Here is a 21,231-nt window from a genome sequence, read left to right as displayed (position 1 = left end):
ATTACATACCAAAACATAGTTCCTCAAAAGCATATCATTGCAATCATGCATCAACTTAACACACCGTAAAACCAAATGCATCTAGCATCAATAGTTGAAAAGTTATGACTTATCAAATAGGTAGTTTATTAAGGCCAAACCCACATTAAACCTCTATTTCTCAGAAAATAATGAGGATAAAAACTTGGTTCATGAAAATAGTTGGCAAATCTGAGACAGTTAGCCAGGAATCGTTTCTGAAATTTGGTGATTTTCAGTGCATTGTAGCATTGGCTTTTATGTCTTAATATAACATATGAACAAATATCTAGATTAGTTACTTAAATACAGATTGCACTGTCAGAAAAAAGGTACTGTAAAAGGTACATTTATTAAATCAATTTAAATGTAAATGTACCCTTGAAGGTACAACAGTGGTCTTAAAGTCAAACTGTGTACCTAAGGTATGTTTTAAAGGTACACTATATTTACTTTCCCAGGGGAAATGTGCATATTTTACCCTTTTTATAACCAAAAGCTTTAAAAATAGTACAGAGAAAACATAAGGAGACAAGGTAACTTAACCTGTTAACCTGTTGCCCCATTTTTGTCTGAAATAGCAAACCTAAAGTAAAAGGACCACTGTTCCCACATATTTTGGGCTACAGTCATCATCTTGGTCTCTTCTGAAAGGTAACACACACACTCAGTTTTTTTCCCAACCATCAGAATAATTCAGGAAATTACTCACACGGAGTAACAAAGGATAGAATGAAGGAGTTTATTTCCGCCTGACTCACAGATCTCTAAACTGATCTCTGACTCCTGCCGTGTTTTCAAAATCACATGTTTGGATTATGATGTCTGTGTGAATAGTGGTAAGGCTTTGAGGGTTTGCTAGCTCAATTTGTACTTATGTTGCAAGTGAGATGGTCATTACTGCTGTGAATAATGGATCATAAAATGGTTTGCGGGAATTGAATCCTGAGATTTCAAGCTTTCTATATAGCTTGAAATCTATAGCTTCTGTATACTGCATTGCCGTATTGCTGGATGCATAAAAATGATGTTTAAAAATATGGAAGTAACCACTCCCACAGAGTTTAAGAAATATATAATTGCAATAGAATATGGTACAATTATTTTCCCCAAATGAAAGTTGAATACGTACCCTCGACGCTACCATTCAGTGACATGAGGGTACCTTTTTTTGAGATTGTGGGTCTTTTTAATCTAAAAAATGAGCTAAAAAGATAAATAGGAAAACTCTTAGTGTTCAGCTTGTGTGACTGTGTGAGAGAAAGAGGAAATCAGAGGGATAACAAATTAGACAGAATTAGAAATACTGGAAGACAGAGAAAAACATCAGAAAGAAAAAGACAATGCAAAATGAGAGAAGAGGCACAAAGTACAAATAGCTGGGTGAGAGATGGCTGAAGGAAGGCCAAGCAGACCAAGAAGAGTGAAAAGAGTGGAGAGAAGAGAGCATAAAAACCACACTGTCTTCCTTACACACACACATGCACACTCCCACTACCAGTGTACATACACTCAATCACTCCAAAAATGAGTGGCCATTCTGACCATCACACTCACTTCTTACTAATACATACACAGACAATCATGAAGACAATCAAGCTTATACAAACAGAAACCCAAAACCATAACTAATCCCAAACCTAAACCCATAGCTAGACCCAGAGCCAAAAATAACCAATCCCAGACCTAAACCCATAGCTAGACCCAGAGCCAAAAATAACCAATCCCAGACCTAAACCCATAGCTAGACCCAGAGCAAAAAACAACCAATCCCAAAACTAAACCTACAGCAAATCCAAGTTCCAAAAAATAACCAAACTCAAACCTAAACCCATAGCTAAACCTATAGACAAAACCATAACGAAACTCAAAACCTAAACCTGTAGCTAGACCCATAGCCAAAACCATAATCCCACTCAAACCTGAACCCATAAGTAAACCCATAACTAAATCCAGAGCAAAAAACACAACCAGTCCAAAACCTAAACCCACACCCATAACTAAACTATACTTCCGTTGGACTTAACTATACCCATAAACAAACCCATATATCATTTCAACTATATTGACTAAACCCATAAACCAAACACAAACTCATAACCAAACCTATGAACAACACTCAAACCCATAACCAAACACAGAAATCACAACTCATAACTTAACCCAAACACATAACTAAACCCAGAATACAAATTCAAACCTATAATCAACCCAAACCTAAACTCAAAAATTAATTATTAAATCTAAACCCAAATACATTACTAAACCCAAACCAATGAATCAAATCCAAATATAACCCATAACCAGATTAAATAAACTCAAAGCCAAACCCTTAATCTAAACCCAAACCCAAACCAAAGGCTAACTAAAAAATAATCCCAAACCAAAACTCAAAAACAAAATGTAAAGAAAAAGCCAAACACCAAACCAAACCCACAACAAAGCCCAAAACCAAGCCCATAACCAAAACTTGTAACCCAAATCCAAACCCATGCTCATGCACTATAACCAATCCAGCTAGAACAGCATAGTGCACTTCAGTAGGAACATTAATGAAACTACAGCCATGCAGGTAAGAGAGGAAAGAGCACACACATATTTCAGCATACAGTTTCAGTGAACAGTTGATCCACTGCATTGCTTCTAGAACAGAAACTTCTGTGTTTCCCTCTTATATTCTGTAAGTCATGAAACAAACAAAAAATGAACATATTGAGTGAATCGCAAAAAGCTGAGCTGAGAGTGTAAAGCCTCTTGGGAGCCCAAATTGTTAAGTATATTTAATATTTCATTCCCACCGTCCAGTGTTTATGCCTGAATATACGTGTAAAACGTAACAGGTAATAGGCTTCAAGAATAAATATGTATTTCACAGAAAGTTGTTGAAAACAAAATGCCTTTACAAGTAGGCAGCTTCATGTTCATCTTCATTAGCCACAAATACATATCAAAATTATCAAATCACTTAGGAAAAGCTTATTATTCCTTGAAAAGGAGTAAGTTGGGAATCAATTGGTTAACTCACTGATTTGGAATCAAAAAAGTAAACTAAATGTATAACACATCATGCACCAAACTGCTTTAGAACAGAACTGTCACACCCCTATCACTCACACACACACACACACACACACACATATGTCAGAGACTGGTTTCTACTTCATGCTTTGATGCTGTGCACTAATTAGCTTTGTTAAAAAAAGAAATAAAATAAAAAAAGAAATAAAAAAACATTTCACTGAGAATCTCATGCATGTCTAACTGCTCAGCACTAACAGTTCACAAGAGAAAAGTCTGTGCCTAACAAACACACATACACACACAGAATGGCAGACAGGGACTCTCCATGCTTTAAATTACAGTTATATACAGCATAACAAGAGCCATAAAACTGAACCAAGCACCAGAAAACGCTCCAATTTCCCAGCATGCACAGAGGTCAAATCTCCCAGCATGCAATGAGCTCAAAGCATGCTCACTGTGTTTATGCACCCAGATTTTCTGCCCAAAACAGTGAAAGACAGAAGAAAAAAACTGTACCATAGGAAAATCATACACATGTATAAAGGGGGGTTTTAGAAAAGTGTAACCCGATTTGATTGGGCCTAAGGACACGTTTTTGAAACAGCTAGGTCCATCATAGTTTGCGATACCCAGATTGTACCAAGCAATCCCTATTTTGCATTGAGCCAACAGGGGACACAATTTAGACCAGGGCCATGTGCATCATGAGTAATGAGATTAAAGTGCAGCTTTGTTCAATTGCTTGTTTTTTATATACACTGAAAAATAAAATATAAAGCTAAGAAATAATTAATGAAAGAAAGGAGAAAGCACATGCGTTGACTGAATGTCTGCGTGATGTTGGTATATTAGAGCTTGAGCTGTTTCTGTCTTCAGTAGGGAATTCTCTGTTTTAGTTTTGCTAAATCTAAGGTTACTGAGAATCCATCAGACCATTTAGCTAATGAGCTACTGGTATGGCAATATTTTTGGAATTATTATTTTGTGAAGAGCATGCTTCAGTAACATTAGCTAGCAAAGTAACCAACACTGCTGTTATTAGCACTGTAGTACCTCTGGATAAGTGTATCTGTATAAGTATTGTCCCAAGCTAGGAAAGGGTTTCTAAGGCTGTGATTAGAGTCCTCGGATCACCAAAGGCCATACTGGGTTCAACGAAGATCAGATTTTTCCCATAGGAAGGCATAGCCCTTGGCTAGGCTAAACTCAGTGGGTCTAATAGCTAACTAAGCATGCTCTGTAAAGCAAACTGACTCTTTGAGAAGTCAGAGCATAGCTTGTGAATAATTCCTTTGTCTGCCAATAATTGCTTTGCCAATATAGTGAACTGCCCTTCTTTTTTTCTTAGTTGTAAAGCATTTAGCTTGCTACCTAGCTAGCTAGCTTGGTAAAATAATAAACTTTCTTCACCAGATATGTATAACAGATTATTTGAAATTGTATTGAATGCAATGTAAGTTGCATCAAATAATGATTTCTGGGCTAGTTCTGCTCCTGAAGACTATATTTATGTTGATTCAATCCCTCACTGCTCCATAGGTACCTTGAGCTAATACTTTAACCCATAAGATGGCATCAGAGACTCCTCCGAGTAGAAATGCTGAGGGCAAGTTGATGAGGACATGTTAAAAACAGAACTGACATTGAGGGTAGATTTTGCAGCCATGGGAACACAGAGTTATCTTCTAGAAAACGTCAGTGAAGGAATATATGTTCCTGGGAACACAGGGCTGTTTCCAAAATTACAAAGAGGGAACATGGGACTTGGGGGAACAGAAGGCCTTGGAAATAACAGGCTATTTACTAGTAATTTCACCGAGCAAAAAAGGTCCCTGGGAATCCTGGGAAAATAAGGATGACCCCTTAGCAAGGTAGCCAGTTTGATAACCTTTAAGCTTTTTGTCCTTCTCATCTGGCAGTAATTTCTATCATACATATGTTCTATCAAACATATAAGCACAACTACTAATTTTTACTAGTCAACTAGTCTCACTTTCAAGAAAGACTAGACATCATTACCACATTAAAAAAAATCAGAGACATCAGAGTATTTTGTTAGTAGCCTGCTGATAAGGACAGGTTCTAGTGGCAGATGCTGCAGTTACAGGAGTGAGATTTAAATTGCAGAAGAGTCTGTTGCTGTATTTCAGTAAGTTTCAGCCTCAGACACTCTGCCAACATATGTATACAGACTGTCTAATGTAAAATTCATGCTAAAATCACTGCAGCTCTCAAAATTTCACCTTGCATGGACAAATAAACTGGCTCTAGCTCTACGTCTGTGGCTTTACAGGGAAACAAATGATTGATTTTCAAGCTGAACACTAGTAGCAAGAAATTACAACTACCAACAACTACTAACTACTACTACAACTACTAAAAAAAACAGATGACAAATTTGTACAGTAGGAAGTTATCGTTCTGCAGGTCAGCTGGTAGCGTGTTGAGTGACATGTGTCAAAATATGTAAATACAACAATCAATCAAGCCTGAATCACTTCTTATACTAGTTCAAGACTTACTGTCTGTTTAAAAATGTGCATATTCAAATAGCTAACGAGTATGTGTGTGTGTGTGTGTTTGTGTGTGTGTGTGTGAGAGAGAAAGAGAGAGAGTATCTGAGTATCAGCAGAATGAGACAGAAGCACACAGTAAGGATCACTACCTCGATCTTCCTCCCCTCCACCATAGTCCCGTGGAGGCGTTCTCGAGCTTTCTCTGCATCTGTATTTGACTCAAACGTCACAAACCCAAAACCCTGTGGAGATTTAACAATGACAACGGCCTGCATTAAAAGAAAATGTTAAGGCCACAGATCAGTCAGTTATCAATGTCCCACCATTTTTTCCTTTGTAGCAGCCAAGATAGGCTTTGTTTGCTTTCATTAGTTTTGCACATGAGCTACAAATTTACAAGGTAGCTAACAGTAATGATGAGGCATGTAATATACACATTGCTAATTAGTGAGGTGTGAGTATTCATTACTTGTTCGCTACATTAGCCTCAAGTCAATCTAAAGAAGCAATTTTCAGACACCAAACATGGCCTGGCTGATCGACTACATACGATTATAAATTCTTTAAAATCAGTGTTACATCATCAGTAGCATTAGCATGTTGATGTAAAACCCTTTCCATGGTGACCTGACATAAGCAAAGTTACATTCAAGAACACAGTTTAAAAAGAAAATAGCTAAATTATGCCTTAAGCCTGTCTGAGGCTGTCAGAGTCTGCTGAGTCAGCTGATATAAACTCACCTTGGATCCTCTCTCATTAAAGATGATCTCCACATCCAGGATCTTCCCAAATTGCTGTAAAAGGAATTAAGCAGGATCAGCTGTTTAGGACTACCACTGAGTCAGAACACTCAGTGTTTTTGTTCTCTAACAGACATTGCTTTAGATGCGTTATTTAAAAATGAAATACTGTAAATATTCTTGTGTTTTATTTTTTCCTTTATGTCCCAAAACCAATTCAAATTCATTGTTATATTAGCATTTTTCAACCTTGGAATTAAAGAGTCTGTTTTGATAGTGTAACTTTAGGACTGATATACATTACTGGTTTAAACACCCTCATTTTTCCAGTTTTTATTGACATTTAAGCAGCTGACAGTTAAATCCAGTGAACTCAGTGGTACAAAGGAAAGTGGTAAACTGCCAAAGGTTAAAAAATCTGAACAATAAACTGAAAACCTGAAAGTTTAGTTAGTGTCATGTGTATTTATTGTCTGGTGCGTTTATTGCCCTGATTATTTATGGTCTTGTTTATTCACTCCCTGAATGTTTATTCTCTGGAGTATTTATTGTTTATTCTGTACTCTGTTCACACTGTTGGGTATCTGCACTCTATGCTGTCCTGTGTAATGTGCTGCTGTTGTGTGTTGCATCATGGGGCCTGAAGAATGACATTTCATTTCAAAGTATACAAGCTGTATTGAGGAATGATAATAAAGACTAAACCTGAAGCTGGAAAACTGTGAGTTTGTGAAGAGTTACGTAGCTGATGCCAAACATAAAAATTTGCTAAATGATGCTGACAATTTTATTTCATCTATACGAACAGCGCAAAAAATGAGCTTCTTTTCTACTAGCGTTTTCTGTGCTATAGCTGTGCTTTGTAATGTCTGCTACCAGACGCTTCTCATACTGTGTACAGTAGCATTTAGACAGTGGCATTTAGTTTTTCTATACTTCCATCTTTTGAGTAAACAGACAAGGACCTCTGACCAGAGCACAAGACAGGCTATACACTGCCTGCTGGTGAAGTACAGAGTACAGACATGGCGTAAATATGAGAATTGTTTGAAACAAGTTAAATTTCTTAACGAAAGTTCAAATTTACTATCCATTTTTTACGATTTCAATACTATTTGAAGACTCAAAAACTTGGACTTATGCCTACCCCAAACATCTGTCGCAGGTCCGGATCCCGGAAGCGGAAAGGAATGTTAGACACATGCAGTCGCTTTGGTGTCATTTTAGACTCTGGCCCCTCAGCCCCTGTGCCACTCCCACTGCACTGAGCCCCACCCTCAACCTGAGATGAGCCGTCTGCCTGCTGGATAGAGAGAAAGTACACATCCACACACACACACACACACAGCAGGCTTAATTACAAGCCTTTAGTGTGGATAGAGGATTAGTGTCTGGATAATGCATGTGCTCATAAAGAATACGCGATAATAGAAGCTCTATTACTGCTCTTTAACTCAGATGCTGGCAAACATGATGCAGCTGTGCTACTGCTCTGGTTGTGCACAAGAAGCAATATAATAATAATAATAAGAAGAAGAAGAAGAAGAAGAAGAAGAAGAAGAGGAAGAAGAAGAGGAGAAGGAAGAAGAACTGTATGCAAGAAGCAATAATAATAATAATAATAATAATAATAATAATCATCTTTTATAGCACCTTTCATACACTGTTTCATCATATACTTTCATACAGCTCAAGATACATTTAGTTGTGGCAGCACATTCAAGAGAAATTTCTCTTGGCAGCCTGATCTAGATTCCCAAAAAATGTGCAATTATAATATGCAATTATAATATGCATGAATTATAGATTAATATGAAAAAAGCCAACCACTAATGGAAAGCTTGAATTAAAGCTGAAGGTCTACACTCTACAATCAAGCAAGCAAGCACGCAAAGTTTATTTATATAGCGCTTTTTGCAACAGGTGTTGTCACAAAGCAGCTTTACAAGGAAATCAACATTACAGAAAGAAATCCGGGTCCAAGCCCCCATGAGCAAGCCAGAGGCAACAGTGGCAAGGAAAAACTCCCTAAGAAACAGGAAGAAACCTTGAGAGAAACCAAGACTCAGAAGGGGAACCCATCCTCCTCTGGTCGACACCGGATAGTAAAACATTGTTAGTATAAAGTATTATCACATTATTAAGTATTAAAGTATAATCACATCTTGACTTCTTCATTTAAAATCTATTGTGGTGTACAGAGGCAAAAAGTTACAAAATTTAGTTATAAAATTTGTGTCATTGTCCAAATTCTTATTGACTTGACTGTATATGCCTCCAACTTTGATGCAAGAACTTTGGGAAGGCCTTTTCTTGTTCCAGCATGACTGTGCCTCTGTGCACAAGGTGAGGTCCATAAAGACATGGTTTGATGAGTTTAGTGTGGAAGAACTCAACCCCTCTGAATACCTTTGGGATAAATTTGAAAGTTGACTGCAAGCCAGGCCTTCTCCTCCAATATCAGTGCCTGACTTCACAAATGCTCTTCTGACTGAACGGGCACACATTCTCACAGACACACCCAAAATGTTGTGGAAAGCACTGTCCGAACAGTGGAGAGTGTTTTAGCCACAAAAGCGCGGGGGGGCGGGGACTCCACATTGATATACTTGTTTTTGGAATGGGATGTCCAACAAGCTCACATAGGTGTGATGGTCAAGTGTCCACATGTTTTTGGCTATATAGTGTATGCAAACTGATGAAAAAAATACACATTACCACATTACAATGTAGTAACAAATGACATTAATATATTCTTGAGGCTTGTCTATATAGTTGGTCACAGTAACCACTGAAGCTCCAATATAGCCTTGTCCTGTATGAGCTAGTGTGGGACATGGTCTCACACACACACACACACACACACACACGCACACGCACAGAGTGAATTCTCTTACAGGTGTGCTGGTGGGGGGTGTGCTGCCATTGGCTGGTGGTCTTGGCTCCACTCCTGCCGGTGCTCCAAACTCTACCCCTGACAGCGGCACAGTACTCACACCGTTCTGGGAGGAGGTCAGGCTGAACGAGGGGGGTGGGGCTACCTGCCCATCTTGTACACCTGAAGAATCCTGGGAATGAATTGGGTTAGTGTCAGATTTCTTCATGAAATATTAACACACATCTATTCACTACTGAGCCTCTGAAAACCAGATATAGTCTCACACACACCCTGTACACCTCTGAACACAGTTTATTCACAATGGATGAGTGTACGCACATGGTCAAACACGACACACACACATAACTACACAAAAGGCAGACTTATTCTTCAACTCTGGGTCTACTCTCTAAGTTTGTCACCTAAGCGAAAGAGAATTAGAAGAGTTATTGTGGGTTTGACTGGAGGCAACTGCTTATTTTAAACTTCATCATTTACGTTTATAGAGCTGCTATGATTTATAGAGCTTAATATGACTGCTCTATAAAGCTCTATAGAGAGCTTTGTACAGCCACTGCGATTTATAGAGCTTTATAGAGCTGCTGTGATTTAAGTGGCTTCACAGAGCTACTGTGCTGAATACAGCTTTACAAAGCTGCTGTGATCAATACAGCTTTATAGATCTTTGTATAGCCACTGTGATCTATAGAATTTTACAGCAGTGCTGCTCTATAAAACTCTGCAAATGATGTGCTGTGATTCATGGAGCTTTACAAATCTTTATAGAGTCACTGTGGTCTCTGAGTCTTCTAAGTAATGGGAACATATGGCTGCATCTGCCTGAGTGGACAACAACATGTAAGATCCACAACACATATTCACATTCATTCATACAGTCACTCACACACTCTTACACACACACTGACTGAACATAAGTTTAGAAAAGGACAAAACCAACCAGGAATGTGTTTTTCTCTTTCATCCCGGCTCTTCACTCTCTCATCACTCTCTTAACCCTTTCTCTGTCTCTCTCTACTCTTTCATCACCAATATCTCTCATTGTCTCTCCTCTTTTTTCCCCTCAACTCACTCTCCACTCATCCCTTCTTTCCCCAATCTTTCTTCTCTCTCCTTTCTCTCTCTCTCTCTCTCTCTCTCTCTCTCACTTCCTCATCCCTCCATCCCCCAACAGACTGTTCTTTGTTTTCTCTACACATCCGGTTTCATCTGGAACTGATTTTCCCCTTGCCCCTCGTGCCTCATGCCCCCAGGGGGGACCTTCCATACACACCCAATAAAAATGTGCACACGCACACACACACACACACACACACACACACACACACACACACACACATGCTCATACATTTAATAGGCTGGGATTTCTGCATAAAAAATGTATAACTTTATGCACAAGGCTGCAGGGACTTTATACACTCCAGTCACATGGAAACACAAAATATTCCTAAAGTCAGCCTTAACACACACCACATTCTTACACATAAACCGACACACACAAACAGAACACTTCAAAGCTGAAATTACATTGTGTACTTTTAGTCTAAAATTATTTGGGAGTGGGCAGAAAAAAGAACACTGAAGAACACTGAACAGTGGAACATTTATGTAGGGAAAATGGAGGGAAAGAGGAAAACGAGTGGGGGAGGTAAGGAGAAAAAAAGAGAAAGAATTTACCAACATCTGGAATCAATCACCTCACAGCATGGAACAAATGAGAGGGGGGAAAGGGGGTAGAGAGAGAGAGATAGAGAGAGAGTTTTACCCAGACAAAGGACAAAAAAAAGAAGAGAAAGAGAGATGCAAAACTAAGTTTCCAGAAAGAAAAGAGCAAGTAAGAGAGAATAGGGGGAATAGTAAGCAGAGAGATGAGTCACAGCAAAGGAATGTGATTTATATTTTTCCTTAAGGTGGGTGGGGGGGGTTGGGGTGGAGACAGACACACACACACACACACACACACACACACACACACACACACACACACACACACTATACCTTCTATTTCAGCAAAAGATGCTTCAGTGAGCCAAATAAACCAACGACCAAAAAGGCGAGATAAAAAACTGTGTTTGCGTGTGTAAGGGGCGCGAAGGCAGACGTTATAACAGGAGGTCAGCAGATGGTAAGGGCAGAGGAGAAAGTTCAGTGTTTTCAGAATGCAGCTAACATCTGTTCACAAGCGCGCACACACACACACACACACACACACACCTCAGTATGTGCCTGGCGTGTTCAGCGCCTATAGTATGTTTAAAGTGAGTCAAGTGGACATAGTGTGCATTCAGTGTGAATTAAAGCAATAGTTTGATTTAAACATTGAGTAGTTAACTCAAACAGACTTGCTTATGTGGCTTCTGATACTGTATGACACATTGTATCTATAAAGAAAGAAAAAAAAAGTAACTGCACCAAAGGTGTTTTCAAATTTAGCCCATTCAGTTCGATTCACAATACAGGTTTCACGATCAAGTATTCTTACAATATTTTGAACAAAATTGGATTGAACAGAACGTCTATTCTCCTTGTCATTTAAGCAACAGAACACCAGAGGGAGTGTTTTATTATAAATTTCAGGGCATGATTTGGTTGCAGGTCCGGTTTGGTTTGATGATCTATAAATCATCAAATCCATGATATTATTCATGATAACACATAAGCTCAAGTGTTCTACTATTTTACACAACAGTACTACAAAATAAATTTTAAAAGAGCAAAAAACAAAGAAGCTCTGGATATTACATCAAATGTGCTTTAATATCAGCGATTGCTTCCACCAAAAAAAGCACTGGATACACAGCGCAGTAAAGTTGGTTTTATATCTAGTTGGTTGAGAAGCGTTCTATCTGTGCTCTTACCACACACTGCAGCACGCCTAGAACGCTTCTCAACCAATCAGATTGTAAGAATATAAAACCAACTGTATCTCACTGTGCATCTGATGCTACTTTTTTGGCAGATGTTTTTTTTATAACTGTACAACTGCATCATTCCACTAAGCACCAAAGGCCAAGTAACTGTGCAGCCAACCATTAGTACATTTCTACTTTACCTCATAAAAACACACAACATTCTCCTCTCATTAAGTACATGTCCATAATTGATCAAAGCTCCATTTTGTCACTCCTGAAAGGCAGAAAAGCTACAACTAAATATGTTTCAAAAATGTCTGACATTAAATTTCACTGAACATAATTGTTTTTAAAAGAAGATCACCGTCACTTTAGTCACTAAGGGACTTCCAAACAGTGCATAACATATTTCCCATGTATTTAGCAAAATTAAGTCAAAATCACACCAAATCACTTGTAGTGGCTTCCTTTTAGCCTACTACAAACCCCAGTTAAAAGAAGCCACTTTCTCAAAACGATCTAGTTTAACTTTGACTTATTTTAGCAAAACACACAGGAAATAAAACTTTCAGATGTTTATTTCATGAGAAATCAATGACATTCGATGAGGAAAAAGTCATATATCCACTGAACGTCATTTTCTGTGTAAAAACAGAAAAATACAAATTTAGTTATCTACAAAGCAGTCGTTAATTAGCAACTGCTCCTCAGCAGAATGAGACAGTTGTTGGCACTTCTTAACCCTTAAGATTGTGCCATTAGAACAGCTGTATAAATTTTCACAATGCATGTTGTGACACTGCTAGTTTTCAGTGATCAGTTCACGATTGAAATGAAAAGGCATCCAGAATGCACTGTGATTGGAAATGATTTACAACCAATTATGCGATTTGACTATGTGATTTTGAAGCTCACTCTGAGCAACAATTAATAAAATCTTATCAGCTCTACTATTGTGCAGTTAGAAATAAAAACAAGTGGGCTAATGACAATACACTGTAAATCGATCAATATGCTGTTTAAAATACTACTTTTTGTTTAGCTTAACTTTAAGTTAGCTAGCTAATACTTAAACACTAGTTATGGAGCCTTCCATTAATATAAATGTAACCACAATCGCTAAAGTAACAGACACATCAGGGATAATTTTCAGTAGCAAAATAATGGTAGTTAGCCATCCAGTGACTCTGATCCCTTTTAATAATGAAAGAGTACTTTAAGAGAAATCAGCCAACATGTGGTGAAGACCTGACTTCAGAGGATGTAAGTGAATTATCTACTACTGTCATCATGTCTTCATCAGTATGATGTTGATTTTGCATTTGAGGCCTAAATACTGAGCCTGATCTTATTTTTGAGTCTGTGCATGTGACGTTGATATGTAAAGACGTATCACGTGACCCAAAAAATACTCACAAAATTCAACCCAACACCTCTGACTTTTAAATTATTATTTTAGCGTGTTCTTTTCCCTCTTCACTCCCCTGACGCAGTAATTCTACTGCTTTCAATTTCAACAAAAAAAACAATCTTGTGTGTTTTGGAGTCTGTGTTAACATCTCCTTTGCAGATGCACATTCATTTTTAATGCAGAGATACACTGTCACTGTGTTGAGAATGACATTATCCGAAGTGCTGCTCTCCAATATACGTATCTGTATGTGCAGTGTATGCATTTGGTGTGTTGCCAGGTGTGTCTGTGCCTGTTCAAAGTGTGTAAACAGGGCATTCTAAAGAGACTTGTGTACTAATGACATTCCATATTGCAGTGTGCACTTTGGGAGTGTCTGTATATAGACCAAAATCTGACACTTGAATGTGTGTGAGCTACCATTTGTTAAAAAAATGTAGAACATTTTGCCATAAATTACACCAGCTGGGCAAAGGTAGGAGCCCAAAACTAATCACTAACACACACATACACACACGCAGCATAGCGTAGATTGCTGTTGACACTTTGCTGATCGTGAATAAAAATGGGTTATTATAGCCAGGTCTGGTTATAATAGGCTAAAGCCATACTGCAATTGCGTACTGTCACTCTGGTGAAATGAAGACTCAAGTAAAATGTATCTTCCAAAATAAACCACTTACTGATGCAGCACCTACTGGCATACGAACTGAAGTTTGTTAGATTCTATTTTTCTCTTTTTGGGTCCTTTTGGTCTAAAATAAAATGCGAAAGCTCCAAAAGCAAAAGGTGTATTAGTGAAGCTGTCCAGAAGCTAAACTAAAAAAAAAAACAAAATGACATTAAACTTTAAAAATGTATTTTAAGTTAAATTTTTAAAAGTAATCAGAAATTAAATCACTTTATACTTGAGGAGAAGTAAACACGTAATGATTTTAAAATAGTTTAAAACAGGGGTGCCCAATTCCAGCCCTATTGATCTACAGTCCAGTAAAGTTTAGTTCCAACCTTTATCAAACACACCTGATCGAGGTTATGAAGGCCTTCAAAGGCATCTGAATATTAGAAGCAGATGTGTTGGATCTAAAGTCTGCATGGTGGTAAGTCTCCAGGACCAGGATTGAGCATCCCTGCTCTATAAAGTACAAATCTGTCAAGATCAACTGACCAAATATAACCAGTAACTACTAGAGCCCAACTGATACTTGGAAACCCAGTATGAGCAACCTCTTGTTTAACTATATGACAGTAATCCAGGCTTAATTGATGAGTCTGAACACAAAATGTTGTTGTAGTTAAAACAACAACAACAAAAATGGATACATACTTAACCTTTACCATGAGAATAAAAATCACAACATTTTTGTTTTATGAGGAGAACTAATAAAAAATAATAAAAAAAATAAATAATAAAAAATTCGGCTCTGGGGAGCTCCACTGCCAGCACTACAATATTTATATTAGTGTTTTGTATATTACTGTTAAGACTGTTTCTGCAGTCTATTTGCACTTAAGATATGTGAAAGTTGAGAACTAACTATAGTCATGGGCAGTCATGGGCTGGAGGTTAGGGAACCAGCCCTGTGACCGGAAGGTTGCTAGTTCGATCCCCTGAGCCGATAGTAAGTGACTGAAGTGCCCTTGAGCAAGACACCTAACGCCCAACTGCTCCCCTCCCCCCCAGTGTGTGTTCATTCACTAATGTGTGTGTGGTGCACAGATGGGTCAAAATGCAGAGGATTTATATGTCCTCAATATCAGCCAGGTTTTCTAATTAATCTGTTTAGTTCATGAGTGAATTCCAGTCTTGAATTCTCCATGAATGTACAGAAGTGACATCAGGTCTGTTGATCTTATTCCATGAACCCAGTAACATCAATACAGCCACAATAACAATCACTGTCATTAGATCTGATTATCAAATTCACTATAATGTTGTGAGTGGTTCTAATCATCAAGTCATTCATTCATTAGAAGCCTGTACGGAACAGGCTTCTAATGGTGCCACGCCAAGTTCTTTTTAAGTGTATTTACAACAGCGTTTTTGGAGTTTGGTTTTGTGAAGTTCTTTCAGCATTTGTGACTGCCTGTTTTAGTGCTAAATATACACAGTTCAGCTCATGGAGAGTTTAGCCATTATCTGGCAAGCTAAACTGCAGTACAGCACAGTGGCCTAATCCACTAATTAGTATTCTGCATATGGCCTGATCTTTGACCTCTGTATCCCTGCCTCATTACAGCCAAACGTCCAACAACAGTGTACAGTGGTGATAAAAAGTGTTTGCCCCTTCCTGATTTCTTATTCTTTTGCATGTTTGTCACACTTAAAGGTTTCAGATCACCAAACAAATTTAAATATTAGACAAACATAACACAAGTTAACACAAAATGCAGTTTATAAATGAAGGTCTTTATTATTAAGGGAAAAAGAAATCGAAATGGCGAAAACATGGAACAGTGGTGAACCTTCCCAGGAGTGGCCAGCCGACCAAAATTACCCCAAGAGCGCAGCAACGATTCATCCAAGAGGTCACAAAAGACCCCATAACAACATCCAAAGAACTGCGGGCCACACTTGCCTGAGTTAAGGTCAGTGTTCATGACTCCACCATAAGAAAGAGACAGTTTTGCCAGAAAACATCTTGATGATCCCCAAGACTTTTGTGAGAATACTCTGTGGACTGACGAGACAAAAGTTGAACTTTTTGGAAGGTGTATGTCTCATTACATCTGGCGTAGAAGTAACACAGCATTTCAGAAAAGGAACATCATACCAACAGTAAAATATGGTGGTGGTAGTGTGATGGTCTGGGTCTGTTTTGCTGCTTCAGGACCTGCAAGACTTGCTGTGGTAAATGGAACCATGAATTCTGCTGTCTACCAAAAAATCCTGAAGGAGAATGTCCGGCCATCTGTTCGTGACCTCAAGCTGAAGCGCACTTGGGTTCTGCAGCAGGACAATGATCCAAAACACACCAGCAAGTCCACCTCTGAATGGCTTAAGAAAAACAAAATTAAGACTTTGGAGTGGCCTAGTCAAGGTCCTGACCTGAATCCGATTGAGATGCTGTGGCATGACCTTAAAAAGGCGGTTCATGCTCGGAAACCCTCCAATGTGGCTGAATTACAACAATTCTGCAAAGATGAGTGGGCTAAAATTCCTCCACAGCACTGTAAAAGACTCAATGCCAGTTATCGCAAACGCTTGATTGCAGTTGTTGCTGCTACGGGTGGCCCAACCAGTTATTAGGTTTAGGGGGCTTTTTCACACAGGGCCCTGTAGGTTTGGATTTCTTTTTCCCTTAATAATAAAGATCTTCATTTATAAACTGCATTTTGTGTTTACTTGTGTTATCTCTGTCTAATATTTAAATTTGTTTGGTGAATTGAAACATTTAAGTGTGACAAACATGCAGAAGAATAAGAAATCAGGAAGGGGCAAACACTTTTTCACACCACTGTATTAGGTTGGTTTAATTTATTTACTTCACGATTAATATGACAGCATAAAACATTTTATCAATAACATTTGCTTTAACTACTGCTTTAACTTCCACAGTCAGTCCAGCATTCACCACTGGAGTTCTCTCCCCATCAGTCTTTCTCTCTAAGTAACGTACTTTCCCCTGTCCTGAATCTCTCTCTCTCTAGCCAGTTATTCCCCCAGCTCTGACCTCTGCGATCGATCGCTTTGATTGAACTCAGCTTCCTCAGCACTGTGTGACCCATCAGACCCATCAGCTTAACCACTGGACACACACAACCCTCTTTAACTGCTGCTTCTGTCATTCACTGACCCAAACCATGTGTAATTGGACAGATAAGAACATGAGCAGGTCTAGCTCCACATCTGTGTGTGTAAGAAGAACCAACCAATAAAAAAAAATAAAAAAAAACACAGACATTGCCAACTACACACGCTCACACACACACACACCCAAGCAGTTGTTTCTGTAGAAAACTACCACAACACTGCTCAAAATAGCTTCAATGGACTTTCCGTATAACCTGCAAGCAATAAAATGGAAGCATTTTTTAATAGATGCGATTTTTCCTTTCCAGCAGCTTGTTTGCATCAAACTGACATTTTGGCAATAAAAATGTTTTACGTTATGAAGTCACTTCCAACAAAAACTGTTGTCAACTCTCATGTATGTGAACTTGTGTCCCTCCCCTGTTTTCGCCACAACCCACTGCTGAGGAAATTTTGTTTATGTTACTATTTTATGTATTTACTATTATTATTATTATTATTATTATTATTATTATTATTATTTATCCCCCCAAGGAGCCATTACACATGAGATTATGTTCTCTGTCATACAAAATTTGTACACTTTCCATTTAGAAAGGCTGTGGTCTTTTCTGGCACTCTCCCTCTTTAAGAACTGAAAACTGGCAGCAATCTTTTTAAAAACACTCTCGTCTCCTCCTCAGCCTAGCCATGCTGTTTGTGTTTGTCGTAAAATCTGGTAATCTGTCATGACACTAAATAAATGTTTCTGCTGAAGTCGAATTAAAAAAGGTTTGCAGATATCTATAAAATACTACTGACAATTTCTGTTCCCAAAGCCCATATTGACAAATTTTTTAAGTATTAAAACATTTTTCATAAAAAATATTTGGGATGGAAATTTACCATTTGTAATTAAAACCATGCTTTTTAGCTATGCTGGCATGTTTGGTCGAGATTTTTCTTGAAGCTGAGACACATACAATGCGTTCAGCATCCGTGTTTGCTTATAATGAATAAAACTGACTGTGAATGGACTTAAAGTGCACTGCAGGTAACACACCACTGCATTACCTGTACACACACATGCACGCACACACACACACACTTCCACAGCGGTCACTCTTTCTCCTTACGTGTCCGATTTCTCCGGCTCCATCCATCCTTGGCCGTTTACACTCCGCCCCAGCCATCTCGGCCCCAGCAGCTGGTGCGTGCACAAGAGTGTGTTTATGTGTGTCTGGCTCCGGGTCACCTCTCTTCAGCCCTCGTATTGCTCCAACAGGGCTGGTTGTGTGTCCAGCAGCTGCAGGGTCAACATCCACCATCCCCCGGCTAACCGGCAGCATTACAGCAGCTACGTCCGTCGACATTAACACTGAAGGACACGGTTGAACCGTCTGTTTATAACAAAAGATAAACTTCACTGATACCAAATGTAAGATAAGTATAGCATACAGGCAAAGAATAAAATACATGTACAGTCTCAAGTACATATAAACATTTATATCTATACACTGAGTTAACATATATAAGTATGTGTGTATAAAGATATAACAATTAAGATAAAATAATGAATATTACATTTGTAATTATGATATCACTATGTTTATCCCTAACCCTAAATCTATTTAACCCCCTAAACCTAGGTTTATGTAATCCCTAACCCTGTGTCTATTTTATCTTCAAATCTGGGACTATTTTACCAGAGCCCTGGGTTTATTTTACCCCTAATCCCAAGACGGTTTTCCTCTAACTCAATTATTTTAACTTAATCCTGATTTTATTGTACCTTAACTCTGGGTCTATTTTACCCCTAACTATGGGTTTAGTTTACTCATAAACCTGGGTCCATTTTACCTCTAATTCTGGGTTTATGTGTGTCCATACGCCCTGACTCAGCATGCCATAGTGTGGTTAACCTTAGCCTAACCTGCTCTCTCCTAACACCAGCCTGACTCCTGATTCTGTTGTCCCTAATGTCTGTTTAGTTTAGCGTTCAGCACATTCCCCTCACATCCCTTATACTATCATATGGGTCAAATATCCCTTAAAACCCTCCTACCCCTGAACCACGGCCACTGCAACGGCCGAAATACGAGGAATAAAACGAGAAGGCAAAAACGACGCATCTTAAACCAGATTAGAGGGCTTTAGGCCTATGGAGTTAATGAGCGATCAGAAGCCTGAGCCTAATTACAGGTGGACTTCAATGTCTTTAGTTCATGTCTAAAAAAACAAAACGGTGCCCTGAACAAAGCAGAAAAAAGCTCAAGGGCGATGAGAGACAGAAATCTACAGAGCATTTAGGGGATCCAAACGTTCAGGTTTAGCGGAGGATATACAAGATACAGCAGCATCATTATCATTTATTTGTACCTCACACGTTCAGGCCTTGTCTTCTGCGTCTTTTTTCTGTCCCTCTTTGTGGATGTTATTTCCCTGCAGTAAAACCCTGCAATGCTAACAAGGCTCCTGTTATTCTTTTAACACTGGGATTCTGATCAAAAGTTGAGCAGTTAAAAAAAAGATCACAAAAGAACACATCGCATACCTGCGTTAGCCTCTCCCAGCGGTAAAACAGTAAAATCCCATGCTGTAATCCCGCTGTGTGGACGTGTTTAAATCGGAGAATAAAGGCAGTCCGCTTGTCTCCGGCTAATTAGCTCCATTCCCCCTTTGCTGCTGCTGCAGCTGAAAACTGCGCTGGATCCTCGCAATATTCGCTCTTTTACGTACATTCAGTGATTTGGGTGCATTAAGTGTGTTTGAAAGTGCTTTACTTGTTTTATTGGTTGATCCGTTTGTCTCTTTATTTCTGCAGTGTGAGTGAAACGAGCCTAGCAGCCCAGAGACTCTAAACATACACTCCTCCTCCTTCACCATGACCCTCCTCTCCCCTCCTTTTTCTCTCTCTCCTTCTCCTCCTCCTGCTCTCTGTCCTCTGAGCTGTTGAGTTTGTGTCTCCATCACTGCCCTCATTATAGGTCAGAAAGACTGAGGTGAGAGTAACAGACTATCTGTGTTATACAGTCTGTTTTTCTCTCAGGCTGTGTGTCGTTTGTTCCCACTACCAGTCTTTCTCCACACACTTAGTGTCAGCGAATAATGATCAGTTAATTCATCTAAAATGTGCCATTTGTTTTTTCTGCTTCACACTGTAAACTCAGGATAGGCTGTGAAAGAGGAGGGGCTTTAAAACAGACCAGGACAGGTTAGTGTTGAGGGGTGGGGCTTTAATACAGATCGGGAGGGGTTAATATTCGGGGCGGGGTGCATTAATATAGATCAGGAGGGGTTAATGTTGAAGGGAGGGGCTTTAAAATGGACCAACAGGGGTTAATGTTCAGGAGGATGGGCTTTAATACAGATCAGGAGGGGTTAATGTTAAAGCAGGAGGGGCTTTGATACAGATAAGGAAAGGTCATTGTTGAGGGGTGGCGCTCTGATGCAGAGTAAATGGGGATTTGATGCTGAATAAGAGCAATAAAAGGGCTCTCATACAGAAAGAGAGGGGTTTAATATATAGTGGGAGGAGTCAGGTGCAGAGCACGCTGGGGTTTAATACATAACGAGAGTGGCTTTGATGTAGAAAGGGAGGGAATTCAATATAAAGTAGGAGACATAATTCAGAATAGGTAGGGCTTTATTATAGAATGGAATTTCATTTAAATAATTCAAGGTCCACAGAAACAATTGATAGACAGGGCCAACCAAAAAACGCTCCATACCTCATTTAAAGGGGAATTCCACCAATTTTTCAAAATTAAGAAAACTAAATCACTAAATCACTTCAGCATGTTTTGATGTGATATGTGGAAATTTTGAAAATTTCCGGAATTTCCAGAAAAGGCGGAATTCCTATATAACGCATTAAATATCCTGCTGTTTTCCTCTGGTGTCCGCACAACTTCTGGTGGCGCTAGAGTGAAAACACAGAGGAAGTCTTGACTTAAAGGGGAATTCCACCCATTCTTTAAAATATTTTGCATAATTTAGTAGTTGATTGTGTTAAATTACCATGATGTATGGACCAATAA

General features: G+C 38.8%; 1 protein-coding gene across 6 annotated transcripts in view; it reads right to left on the bottom strand.

Annotated features, from left to right (window-relative positions):
- The window catches only part of LOC118805891 (RNA binding protein fox-1 homolog 3-like), a 39,080-nt gene extending 18,624 nt beyond the window's left edge, over positions 1-20,456 (bottom strand). For 2 of the 6 annotated variants that reach the window (XM_036567038.1, XM_036567037.1), the window contains exons 1-6: positions 19,746-20,127; positions 18,328-18,591; positions 9,197-9,367; positions 7,447-7,602; positions 6,300-6,353; positions 5,708-5,800 (exon numbers count right to left, since the gene is read on the bottom strand). In XM_036567038.1, coding sequence (XP_036422931.1) covers positions 5,708-5,800; positions 6,300-6,353; positions 7,447-7,602; positions 9,197-9,367; positions 18,328-18,564 — 711 coding nt within the window. In that variant the 5' untranslated portion in view covers positions 18,565-18,591; positions 19,746-20,127. Of the gene's footprint in view, positions 1-5,707; positions 5,801-6,299; positions 6,354-7,446; positions 7,603-9,196; positions 9,368-18,327; positions 18,592-19,745 lie in introns of all 6 variants that reach the window. The other 4 variants (XM_036567039.1, XM_036567041.1, XM_036567035.1 and 1 more) reach the window with 4 other exon arrangements.
- Between the last annotated feature and the right edge of the window lie 775 nt (positions 20,457-21,231).

This window comes from Colossoma macropomum, unplaced genomic scaffold (genome assembly GCF_904425465.1).
Source record: "Colossoma macropomum unplaced genomic scaffold, Colossoma_macropomum, whole genome shotgun sequence".
NCBI lineage: Eukaryota > Metazoa > Chordata > Actinopteri > Characiformes > Serrasalmidae > Colossoma > Colossoma macropomum.
The sequence above is the reverse complement of the archived record's forward strand: the minus strand, read 5'-3'. Positions and strand labels throughout refer to the sequence as shown.